Source organism: Anopheles coustani, chromosome 3 (genome assembly GCF_943734705.1).
Source record: "Anopheles coustani chromosome 3, idAnoCousDA_361_x.2, whole genome shotgun sequence".
In the NCBI taxonomy this organism is placed as follows: domain Eukaryota; kingdom Metazoa; phylum Arthropoda; class Insecta; order Diptera; family Culicidae; genus Anopheles; species Anopheles coustani.
Window position 1 is genome coordinate 86616930 of NC_071288.1, and position 12548 is coordinate 86629477.

Here is a 12548-nt window from a genome sequence, read left to right on the forward strand (position 1 = left end):
TTCAATAAAGTAATTTAAATTTACATTTGAAACTCAGTTTTACTTACGCAAACAAAACAAACACATCATAAAAATGTGCAAAATCTTGACTTGTATTGCACAAACCAAAGATTCCCCGGTAGCAAAATCATCATGCTCTCTCGTTCTTTCCAATTGACAATTGATACCAACAGAACGAGAGAGCAAGAGGATTTTGCCACCGGGGTTATCTACAACTTCTTTTTCTTCTTCTTCTTCTTGGCGTAACGACCTTGTTGGTCATTACAAGACTTTTTCCCTTTGAGTACGTGGATAGTCAGTCCTGTAGTACTAGGGAGGGTCCGGTCTCGGTTGGGATTCGAACCCACGCCGTCGAAGTGGTGGAGCATCGGCCTTCAAGGCCTGATTTCCGTACATCCGTACGCTGAAGATTCCCGGCAAAGAAATAACGTCCCTCTCGTGGGAAGGCAAATCGCTCCGGATCGCCTTGTCGGTGGATTCGTTCATTTACTTCGCAAACATCCGGCCGGACTATAGTTGGTGTTACTTCAACCGTACCGTCTGCTACCAAGAGGCGGGTGGTGGTGCTGGGGGCGACGACATGGATACGGTAACGTTCTGGGACACCAACTCGAACCAGTGCTACGCAAAGCAGATCGAACCGATGATGTCGATGGCCTCCTCGGCTGACCACTGCGTGATCGCCGTTGAGACACGCATGACCGGCAAGGAGTTCAGCGTCGTGAGCGAGGGCAAGGGGAAGGATCTGATGTACCAGCTGCTGATATGCAACTCGATCAGCACGACGGTGGATTGTAGGTTCTTTTTTTTCATAGATTAAGACTAGGTCGCAATTAGTTAAAAATCTTAACCACATGGTTCTTTTCACCATCAGCCAAATACATCGACATTAGACCAGAGTTTATAACAATGAACTCAACGCACGTGATCGTGGCGTCGAAAGATCACTTTCTGCTCTGGCATTATCATACACCGAAGGTAAATCCGCTCCGCCACGAGTACTGGAAGTAATTTGATCAAGCTCTTTTCCTTTATGTCCAGGGGGCCTCCACGTTGCACGCGAACCTCAAGACGAAACGCGATCGCAGGTACCACATCGACGACACGCCCGCCCTGGAGGTGCTAAACGATCTCGACTCGAAGACGGCCCACGAAATCCCGCCCAAAGTGGACCCGAGCCAGGATCCCATCTGTTGCCTGGCATCGTCGGAGAGTTTGCTTTTGATCGGCCGGGAGAGTGGCCTCATCCATGAGTACACGCTGCCTCATCTGGTGCTGCGCAACCGACACTATCTGCAGACGCGCAGCTATAAGTTGGCGATCAACTGTAACTCGACCCGAGCGGCCATGATCGACTGCAACGGCGTGCTGACGACGCTGACTCTCCGTGACGACACAACGAGCAACGAACTGGAGCAATCGAGCGGTCACATCGAACGGAAGGACGTGTGGGCCATCTGCTGGGCGAAGGATAACCCGCAGCTGCTGGCCATCATGGAGAAGACGCGCATGTACATCCTGCGCGGGGCCGACCCGGAGGAACCGATCACCTGCTCCGGCTACATCTGCCACTTTGAGGAGCTGGAAATCACGGGCGTCCTGCTGGACGACATCATCAAGGGTGGTGCGACGCCGAACGTGAAGGAGCATCTCGTGCAGTTGCGCGTCAAATCGCTGCGCGACACGGAGGACCTGCTGGCGCACGTCGGGATCGCCGAGGCGAAGCAGTTCATCGAGGATAACCCACACCCGCGGCTGTGGAGACTGCTGGCGGAGGCATCGCTGAAGAAGCTGGACCTCGAGACGGCCGAAGCGGCGTTCGTGCGATGCAGCAACTATCCGGGCATTCAGCTGATCAAGCGCCTCAGGACAATCCAGCTGGAAGCGCTGCAGCGGGCCGAGATCGGCGCGTTCTTCGGCGAGTTCGATGAGGCGGAAAAGCTGTACATGGACGTGGATCGACGGGATTGCGCGGTTCGGTTGCGCCAGACGCTGTGCGATTGGTTTCGCACGGTGCAGCTGTATCGGCTCGGGCCGGGCACGTCCGACCAGCAGATGGAGAACGCGTGGCGCGAGATCGGCCACCACTACATGAACATGCGCGCCTGGGACAGCGCCAAGGAGTACTACGAGAAGGCGCACCACATCGAGGGCCTGATGGACGCGCTGTACGGTTTGGAGCAGTACGACGAGCTGGTCGGCTGCATGCACAAGCTCCCCGAGAAGAGCCCGCAGCTGGCGAAGCTGGGCCAGATGCTGGCCACGGTGGGGATGTGCGAGCAGGCGGTCGCCGCCTACCTCAAGCTGGGCGACGTCAAGTCGGCCGTCTCCAGCTGCATCGGCCTGCGGCAGTGGGGACTGGCGGTGGAGCTGGCGCAAAAGTACAAGATGCCCCAGATCAACACGCTGCTGAGCAAGCACGCGGCCCAGCTGCTGCAGGAGGGCAAGCTGCCGGAAGCGATCGAGCTGCAGCGGAAGGCGGGCCGCTACCTGGACTCCGCCCGGCTGCTGCTGAAGATGGCCGAGGCGGAGGTGGAGAAGAAGTCCGACTACGTGCGCATCAAGCAGCTGTACGTGCTGTCGGGGCTGCTCGCGGAGGAGTACATCGAAAAGCAGATGGCGCTGCAGGCGGGCGGCCCAAGCCGAGCGGCGGTCCTGGCCCAGCTCAATCCGGACGATGCGGTGCTGATCGAGCAGATATGGCACCACGCGGAGGCGTACCACTATATGCTGCTGGCACAGCGACAACTGCGCTCCGGGTTGCTGCATAGCGCCGTCATTAGCGCGCTCCGGCTGCGCGAGTACGAGGACGTGCTGGACGTGGAGGTGCTGTACGCGCTGCTCGCCCTGGCCAGCTGTGCCGATCGCTCGTTCGGCACCTGCTCGAAGGCGTTCATCAAGCTGGAGGCGATCGAGACGATCTCCGAGGGTCGTCGGCTGCAGTACGAGGAGCTGGCCATCAGCATCTTCTCGCGCTACGACCCGAAGGACAACAAGGTGAAGCACGTCAGCTGTTACACCTGCGAGACGCCGGTGGCCGACTGCAGCACGCTCTGTCCCAGCTGCGGCAATCGCTTTCCGCCGTGCATCGCGTCCGGACAGCCGCTGACCAATCCGACCGGCGCCTGGCAGTGTTCCGGTTGCTACCACGTCGCGCACCCGCTGGAAATGACGTCACGCAAGACGTGCCCCCTCTGCCATCGGCTGATCGCGCCGGCGAAGGGAGCGGTGGAGATTTAATGTTTTATTGCACACCAAAACACACACAGATACACATACTTATTACGTACCTGCGTTCAAGTTTATCGAACACTCCGTTTATCATGATCTTTTCTTAAGGTTAGTACACATTATTCAAATCTATTGTATCTCAATAGGTAAAACAGTTAACTGATAGTTACAATAACTGCGATGTTCCCATTGTATTATTTTCATTTATAATATTACTTTTAACAACAACATTTTCACAATTTTGGGACGCTACATAAGGAAACACTTTAAAGAAATATGAATATTAAGTATGACAGTTTTGAAGTTATTATGAATATGCAAACAAGATGTTTTAGATATATTTGGGAAAAAAAATCAGCGGGCAGTATGAAACGTCGACTACGCTTTCAATTGCATTAAATGTAACACACCAAAATAAACTCACATCCACTCCGTAAAAATGGTTCAAATAATTGGTAACGAATTACTGGATGATTAACGTGATTAAGTTGACAACCTATGATGAAATTACTCCTGATAGAAAGAAAATTAAACGTAATAAAGTTAAATAGGTAACTAAGACACTGGACAACTACTTTAAACTTACTCTACCTACCTTCGTACTTAAAAATACTTACTCTGCCTACCTACAGCGTAGGAACCGATAGGAGGGTTGATAAACTAGAACCATAGTTGATGTCCTTAGCGAGGATAATAAAACTTTACATTTTGATTTATACATTTTGAACCATGAAGTGAAGTTATACAAAAGCCCTAGGAACGAAAAAACTCACCACAAACCCAGAAACACACCTTTCGGATATTTTGATTAAATACTATCAAGCATGTTGTTTATTTGAGGTCGAACTTAAATGCGAGTTTATTGCCCAATAAGTTTCTTGTCCTTACATTAACATAGTTTCTAATACAAGTTTGGTAATAATTAGTTCTATTTTGACATAATTGTATTCTTTAATATGTTATCAAATTTACAAGATTTCTATTTTACAACTAACAAATCGATCAAGTCGAAAACATCTGACTTTGCGGCCGCATATATTTATCTCGACAGATTAACCGAATTCGTTAAGGTAACTCACATCGTTTGGGCTTGCTGTTAATTCTGTGTCAATTCAACCCTTCCAAATTTGATTTAATTTCGACGTAAATATCATGTTTTTTGTCCAAAGTAGAACATTGCATCCAATCTGTTAAAAATCTATCAATATCCGTCCTCGATAGTTTTGATTCATTTAACCGTTTTGAAAACATCGAAGCCCATTCTTCAACCGAGACAGAATTATTTGCAGGCAACTCATTTCGTATAATATAGTCTGCAATGAGAACATTATTCAACAACGCATAATAAAACACATTGTGATTTTCGGAATCCAGTTGACCGAAGCAGTCGAAAGGATCTTTCTCCATCAAATAAGTGAATATTTCCTGTTTATTTGAAGCATTTTCACTGTTTCTCACGCAGTAGAAGAATGCGTTCCAGTTGTTTTCTTCTTCATTGGTTTCCTCCGCATCAAAACCATAATGTTCAATAAGACATTTCGCCAAAGTTAACCAACCCTCCCAGCAAGCGATATGCAGAAGGTTCAAGCCTCTTTGTTCGTCTCTGTAGTCCAGTTCTCCAGTTGTTTTCAAGTAATCGCAAATGATCTTTACCGACTTTTCATCAATCAAATGATTTTGCTCAAATTTAAGATTCTTGTCGGGGCTATTGAGGCGAGAATTGTTTAACTTGTCCATCAACACAGAGATTCGCTCTTCGATAGGAAGATGTTTCTGCAATTTACACTCTCGTTTGAAAATATCCTTTCGAATTTCTTCATTATTATACGTCGCATACCAAAAGACGCTTTTCCTCTTCGAATTCAGTTGACCGAAACAGTCGAAAGGATCTTTCTCCATCAAATAAGTGAATATTTCCTGTTTGTTTGAAGCATTTTTACTGTTGCACACGCAGTAGAAGAAAGCGTTCAAGTTATCGTCTTTTTCATTGATTTCCTTCGCATCAAAACCATAATGTTCAATGAGACATTTCGCCAAAGTTGACCAACCCACCATGCAAGCGATATGCAATAGATTCCGACCCGTTTCTTCTTCTATGTAGTCCAGTTCATCAGTTGTTTTCAAGTAATCGCAAATGATCATTACCGACTTTTCATCAACCAAATGATTTTGCTCAAAGTAAAGAATCTTGCCGTAGCCACTGAGGTAACCATTTGTTAACTTTTCCATCAAAAAAGGGATTCGCTCTTCGATAGGAAGATGTTCTTGCAATTTACACTCTCGTTTGAAAATATCCTTACCAATTTTATCATTATTTTCCCTCGCATACCGAAAGACGCTCATTCCCTTCGAATCCAGTTGACCGAAGCAGTCGAAAGGGTCTTTCTCCATCAAATAAGTGAATATTTCCTGTTTGTTTGAAGCATTTTCACTGTTGCACACGCAGTAGAAGAAAGCGTTCCAGTGCTTTTCATTTTTATTGATTTCCTTCGCATCAAAACCATAATGTTCAATGAGACATTTCGCCAAAGTTAACCAACCCTCCTCGCAAGCGATATGCAGAAGATTCCGACCCGTTTCATTGCTTTTCCAGTTCAGTTCTTCAGTTGTTTTCAAGTAATCGCAAATGATCTTTACCGACTTTTCATCAACCAAATGATTTTGCTCAAAGTAAAGAATCTTGCCGTAGCCACTGAGGTAACCATTTGTTAACTTTTCCATCAAAAAAGGGATTCGCTCTTCGATAGGAAGATGTTCCTGCAATTTACACTCTCGTTTGAAAATATCCTTAAAAATTTTTATATTTGTAATCCTCGCATACCAAAAGACGCTCTTTCCCTTCGAATCCAGTTGACCGAAGCAGTCGAAAGGATCTTTCTCCATCAAATAAGTGAATATTTCCTGTTTGTTTGAAGCATTTACACTGTTGCACACGCAGTAGAAGAATACGTTCCAGTTGTTTTCTTTTTCAGTGATTTCCTTTGCATCAAAACCATAATGTTCAATAAGACATTTCGCCAAAGATAACCAACCCTCCCTGCAAGCGATATGCAAAAGATTCCGACCCGTTTCATTGCATTTCCAATCCAGTTCTCCAGTTGTTTTCAAGTAATCGCAAATGATCTTAACCGACTTTTCATCAACCAAATGATTTTGCTCAAAGTAGAAAACCTTGCCGCTGCTATTAAGGTAACCACTTTTTAACTTGTCCATCAACACAGGGATTCGCTCTTCGATTGGAAGATGTTCCTGCAATTTACACTCTCGTTTGAAAATATCCTTACCAATTTTATCATTATTTTCCCTCGCATACCGAAAGACGCTCCTTCCGTTCGAATCCAGTTGACCGAAGCAGTCGAAAGGATCTTTCTCCATCAAATAAGTGAATATTTCCAGTTTGTTTGCAGCTATTACACTGTTGCTCACACAGTAGAAGAAAGCGTTCCAGTTGTTTTCTTCTTCATTGATTTCCTTCGCATCAAAACCATAATGTTCAATGAGGCATTTCGCCAAAGTTAACCAACCCTTTCTGCAAGCGATATGCAGAAGATTCCGACCCGTTTTATTGCTCTTGTAGTCCAGTTCTCCAGTTATTTTCAAGCAATCGCAAATGATCTTTACCGACTTTTTATCAACCAATTGATTGTGCTCTAAGTAAAGAATCTTGCCGAAGCTATTAAGGTAACCACTTTTTAACTTGTCCATCAACACAGGGATTCGCTCTTCGATAGGAAGATGTTCCTGCAATTTACACTCTCGTTTGAAAATATCCTTACCAATTTCATCATTATTATCCGTCGCATACCAAAAGACGCTCTTTCCCTTCGAATCCAGTTGACCGAAGCAGTCGAAAGGATCTTTCTCCATCAAATAAGTGAATATTTCCAGTTTGTTTGCAGCATTTTCACTGTTGCACACGCAGTAGAAGAATGCGTTCCAGTTGTTTTCTTCTTCATTGATGTCCTTTGCTTCAAAACCATAATGTTCAATGAGACATTTCGCCAAAGTTAACCAACCCTCCCTGCAGGCGATGTGCAGAAGATTCCGACCCGTTTCATTGCTTTTCTCATCCAATTCTCCAGTTGTGTTCAAGCAACCGCAAATGAGCTTTACAGACTTTTCATCAACCAAATGATTTTGCTCAAATTTAAGAAACTTGCTGTAGCTGTTGAGGTTACCAGTTTCTAACTTGTCCATCAACACAGTTATTCGCTCTTCGATAGGAAGATGTTCCTGCATTTTACACTCTCGTTTGAAAATATCCTTACCAATTTCTTCATTATTATCCGTCGTATACCAAAAGACGCTCTTTTCCTTCGAATCCAGTTGACCGAAGCAGTCGAAAGGATCTTTCTCCATCAAATAGGTGAATATTTCTAGTTTGTTTGAAATATTTACACTGTTGCACACGCAGTAAAAGAATGCGTTCCAATTGTTGTCTTTTTTATTGATTTCCTTCGCATCAAAATCATAATGTTCAATGAGACATTTCGCCAAAGTTAACCAACCCTCCCTGCAAGCAATATGCAATAGATTCCGACCCGTTTCTTCTTCTATGTAGTACAGTTCTCCAGTTGTTTTCAAGCTATCGCAAATGATCTTAACCGACTTTTCATCAATCAAATGTTTTTGTTCAAATTTAAGATTCTTGTCGGGGCTGTTGAGGCGAGAATTGGTTAACTTGTCCATCAACACAGGGATTCGTTTTTCGATAGGAAGATGGTTCTGCAATTTACACTCTCGTTTTAAAATATCCTCACCAATTTCATCATTATTATCCGTCGCATACCAAAAGACGCTCTTTCCCTTCGAATCCAGTTGACCGAAGCAGTCGAAAGGATCTTTCTCCATCAAATAAGTGAATATTTCCAGTTTGTTTGAAGCATTTTTACTGTTGCACACGCAGTAGAAGAAAGCGTTCCAGTTGTTTTCTTCTTCATTGATTTCCTTCGCATCAAAACCATAATGTTCAATGAGATATTTCGCCAAAGTTAACCAACCCTCCTCGCAAGCGATATGCAGAAGATTCTTGCCCGTTTTCCCTTTTTTGTTGTCTAGTTTCCCAGTTGTTTTCAAGCAATCGCAAATGATCTTTACCGACTTTTCATCAACCAAATGATTTTGCTCAAAGTAAAGAATCTTGCCGCTGCTATTGAGGTCACTGTTTGTTAACTTGTCCATCAACAAAGGGATTCGCTCTTCGATAGGAAGATGTTCCTGCAATTTACACTCACGTTTGAAAATATCCATACCAATTTCTTCATTATTATCCGTCGTATACCAAAAGACGCTCTTTCCCTTCGAATCCAGTTGACCGAAGCAGTCGAAAGGATCTTTCTCCATCAAATAAGTGAATATTTCGAGTTTCTTTGAAGCATTTGTACTGTTGCACACGCAGTAAAAGAATGCGTTCCAATTGTTGTCTTTTTTATTGATTTCCTTAACATCAAAACCATAATGTTCAATAAGACATTTCGCCAAAGTTAACCAACCCTCCCAGCAAGCGATATGCAGAAGGTTCAAGCCTCTTTGTTCGTCTCTGTAGTCCAGTTCTCCAGTTGTTTTCAAGTAATCGCAAATGATCTTTACCGACTTTTCATCAATCAAATGATTTTGCTCAAATTTAAGATTCTTGTCGGGGCTATTGAGGCGAGAATTGTTTAACTTGTCCATCAACACAGAGATTCGCTCTTCGATAGGAAGATGTTTCTGCAATTCACACTCTCGTTTTAAAATATCCTTACCAATTTTATCATTATTTTCCCTCGCATACCGAAAGACGCTCCTTCCGTTCGAATCCAGTTGACCGAAGCAGTCGAAAGGATCTTTCTCCATCAAATAAGTAAATATTTCCAGTTTGTTTGAAGCATTTTCACTGTTGCACACGCAGTAGAAGAAAGCGTTCCATTTGTTTTCTTTTCCATTGATTTCCTTTGCATCAAAACCAAAATGTTCAATGAGACATTTCGCCAAAGTTAACCAACCCTCCTCGCAAGCGATATGCAGAAGATTCCTGCCCGTTTTCCCTTTTTTGTTGTCTAGTTTCCCAGTTGTTTTCAAGCAATCGCAAATGATCTTTACCGACTTTTCATCAACCAAATGATTTTGCTCAAAGTAAAGAATCTTGTCGTAGTTATTGAGGTCACTGTTTGTTAACTTACCCATCAACACTGGGATTCGCTCTTCGATAGGGAGATTTTCCTGCAATTTACACTCTCGTTTGAAAATATCCTTTCCAATTTCTTCATTAATATACGCCGCATACCAAAAGACGCTCTTTCCCTTCGAATCCAGTTGACCGAAGCAGTCGAAAGGATCTTTCTCCATCAAATAAGTGAATATTTCCAGTTTGTTTGCAGCTATTACACTGTTGCTCACACAGTAGAAGAAAGCGTTCCAGTTGTTGTCTTTTCCATTGATTTCCTTTGCATCAAAACTATAATGTTCAATGAGACATTTCGCCAAAGTAAACCAACCCTCTCTGCAAGCGATATGCAGAAGATTCCGACCCGTTTTTGTGTTCCTGTATTCCAGTTCTCCAGTTGTTTTTAAGTGATCGCAAATGATCTTTACCGACTCTTCATTAACCAATTGATTTTGCTCAAATTTAAGAAACTTGCTGTAGCTATTGAGGTTACCATTTTGTAACTTGTCCATCAACAAAGGGATTCGCTCTTCGATTGGAAGATGTTCCTGCAATTTACACTCAATTTTGAAAACATCCTTACCAATTTCTTCATTATTATACGTCGCATACCAAAAGACGTTCTTTCCCCTCGAATCCAGTTGACCGAAGCAGTCGAAAGGGTCTTCCTCCATCAAATAGGTGAATATTTCGAGTTTGTTTGAAGCATTTGTACTATTGCACACGCAGTAGAAGAAAGCATTCCAGTTGTTTTCTTTTACATTGATTTCTTTGGCATCAAAATCATAATGTTCAATGAGACATTTCGCCGAAGTTAACCAACCTTCCATGCAAGCGATATGCAGAAGATTCCGACCCGTTTCTTCTATTCTGAAGTACAGTTCTCCAATTGTTTTCAAGTAATCGAAAATGATCTTTACCGACTTTTCATCAACCAAATGATTTACTGCTAAATATTCCCATATGTTTTCTGTCGAAATATCTGACTTTTGTAACATGTCAAACAAAGCAAAAGCTCGCTGTTCGATTGGCAAATGCCTCATTTTGTCACTCTCTTGTTTCGACATTTTTTTTGCAAGGTTTTTGTTAAACTTATTCAAATAATAAAACAAATTTTTCTGGTTTGAATCACGTTGCTCGAAACAATCGATAGGGTCCTTTTCCATCATGTACAAAAAGAAACGTGTTCTGTCTTCATCAAACCCTGCCATTCTGTACTGTGACACACAACAGAAGAATGCGTTCCAGTTGTTTTCTTTTTCATTGATTTCTTTAACATCAAAACCACAATGTTCAATGAGAAATTTTCCTAAAATGAACCATTCTTTCGTAATGGCGATGTGTAAAAGATTCCTACCCTTTTCATCGTGATATCGAAGTTCCCCGGTTGATTCCAGAGCGTCACAAATTAATTTACATTTCATTTCATTTTTCAAATGTGTATATTGAAGGTATTCTAACATGTTGCTTGCATCAAAACCTGATGTTTTGAGGACTTTTAACAAATCAATAATCTGATCGGAACTAAAATCTTGCAACTTCTCCTTGAATTCCCTCTGCAGAATGTAATCAGAAATGTTACGTTTTCTCATGGTTGCATAATAAAAAACGCTTTTTCCATTTAAATCCCGCCATCCGAAACTATCTATAGGGTCCTTTTCCATCATATACTGGAAGAAATTTGTTGTTTTATCATCAAAAATAGAAAAACTTGCAAACACACAATAGAAGAATGCGTTCCAGTTGTTTTCATTTTGATTGATTTTTGTAATATCAAAACCATAATCTTCAATGAGACATTTTCCCAAAACAAACAAACCTTCTATAATGGCGATATGTAAAAGATTCCTACCATTTTCATCGTGGTATTGAATTTCCTCGATTGATTCCAGAGTGTCACAAATTAATTTACATTTCTTTACATGATTTAAATGTGGATCTCCAAGATATTCTAACATGTCCTTTGCGTTCAACCCTGATACTTTAAGTACTTTTATCAAATCAACCATCTTTTCTGAGTTCAAATCCTTCAACTCTTTCTCAAATTGTCTTTGAATGATGTAATGAGAAATCCTCTTGTTGTTCTTAGCTGCATAATAAAAAACACTCTTTCCTTTCGCATCCAGTTGACTAAAACAATCCACAGGATATTTCTCTAGCATATGAACGAAGATATTTTTCCGGTTCCCATACCAAGCGTTGTTATCATCATCATCAACATCATCATCAACATCATCATCATCATCATCATCATCATCATAATCATCAGCTTCATCTGCATCGCGTACGCAGTAGAAGAAAGCATTCCAATTGTTTTCCCTTATATTAATTTTCTTCGGTTGGAAACCGTAATGTTCCATGAGACATTTTACCAAATTTAAATCACCGTAACCAACTGCAAATTGTAACAAATTTATACTTTTTTCATCAGTGCTAGTAAGATCTATGCTGTTATCGAGAAGAAAATGATAGGAGCTTAGACAACACCACTTTATTTTACAGTTTCGGCAAATTTGCCTAATGAAACGATTGTCTAGAATTGTTTTTGTTTTGTTCAATAAATATTCGACTGCGGATGCATTATCAAGCTGCAATGCTCGTGCAATCAAAAACTCTGTACCATTATCAATACCGGTAGCGTCTCTTATTTTAAACTTTGAAGGAAACTTTTCCATAAGATCGTGTTGCGATAAAAATCCTCTCTTCCATTTCTCAGATTGAAGTTGAATGTCTTCGCGGCAAGTGATGTTATGCCGAGTGCAATATTTGTGGAAAAGAGATTTGAACTCCTGTTCATCGTTTTGCAAGTAAGCAAGCAATTCCCACAACTCCCGTCCATAATTATTTTTTATCAATTTCAAATACTCTCGATGGTCTGTGATCAAATACTGAAGAACATTAATTGAACGATATTTGAATATTAACTTGAAATGGTATTCATTAGGACGTTTGATTTTAAAATCATTTGAATTTTCAATGATAATTTTGAACATTACAGAATCAATCATGATGCTAAACTCTAAAATTGGTATTCTACCGGAGAAGTCTTCCTTCATTTTTGTTATGGATTTGTGTACTTTTGTATTGAACGTCAAATACCTTTTCCTCCTGCGAAAGTATTTCGAATGAATCGGTATCTCTAAATTAAGTACTTTTTCTGATCCTAAATTCT

The 12548-nt window shown here is 41.9% G+C and overlaps 1 protein-coding gene across 1 annotated transcript; it reads left to right on the forward strand.

Annotated features, from left to right (window-relative positions):
• Positions 1-385: 385 nt before the first annotated feature.
• LOC131268675 (WD repeat-containing protein 35-like) lies at positions 386-3249 on the forward strand (the record flags this gene model as incomplete). The annotated part of the gene is made up of 3 exons (XM_058270922.1): positions 386-794; positions 875-978; positions 1042-3249. Coding segments are annotated over 3 exons (2712 nt in total), but the record flags the coding sequence as incomplete, so codon positions are not given.
• Between the last annotated feature and the right edge of the window lie 9299 nt (positions 3250-12548).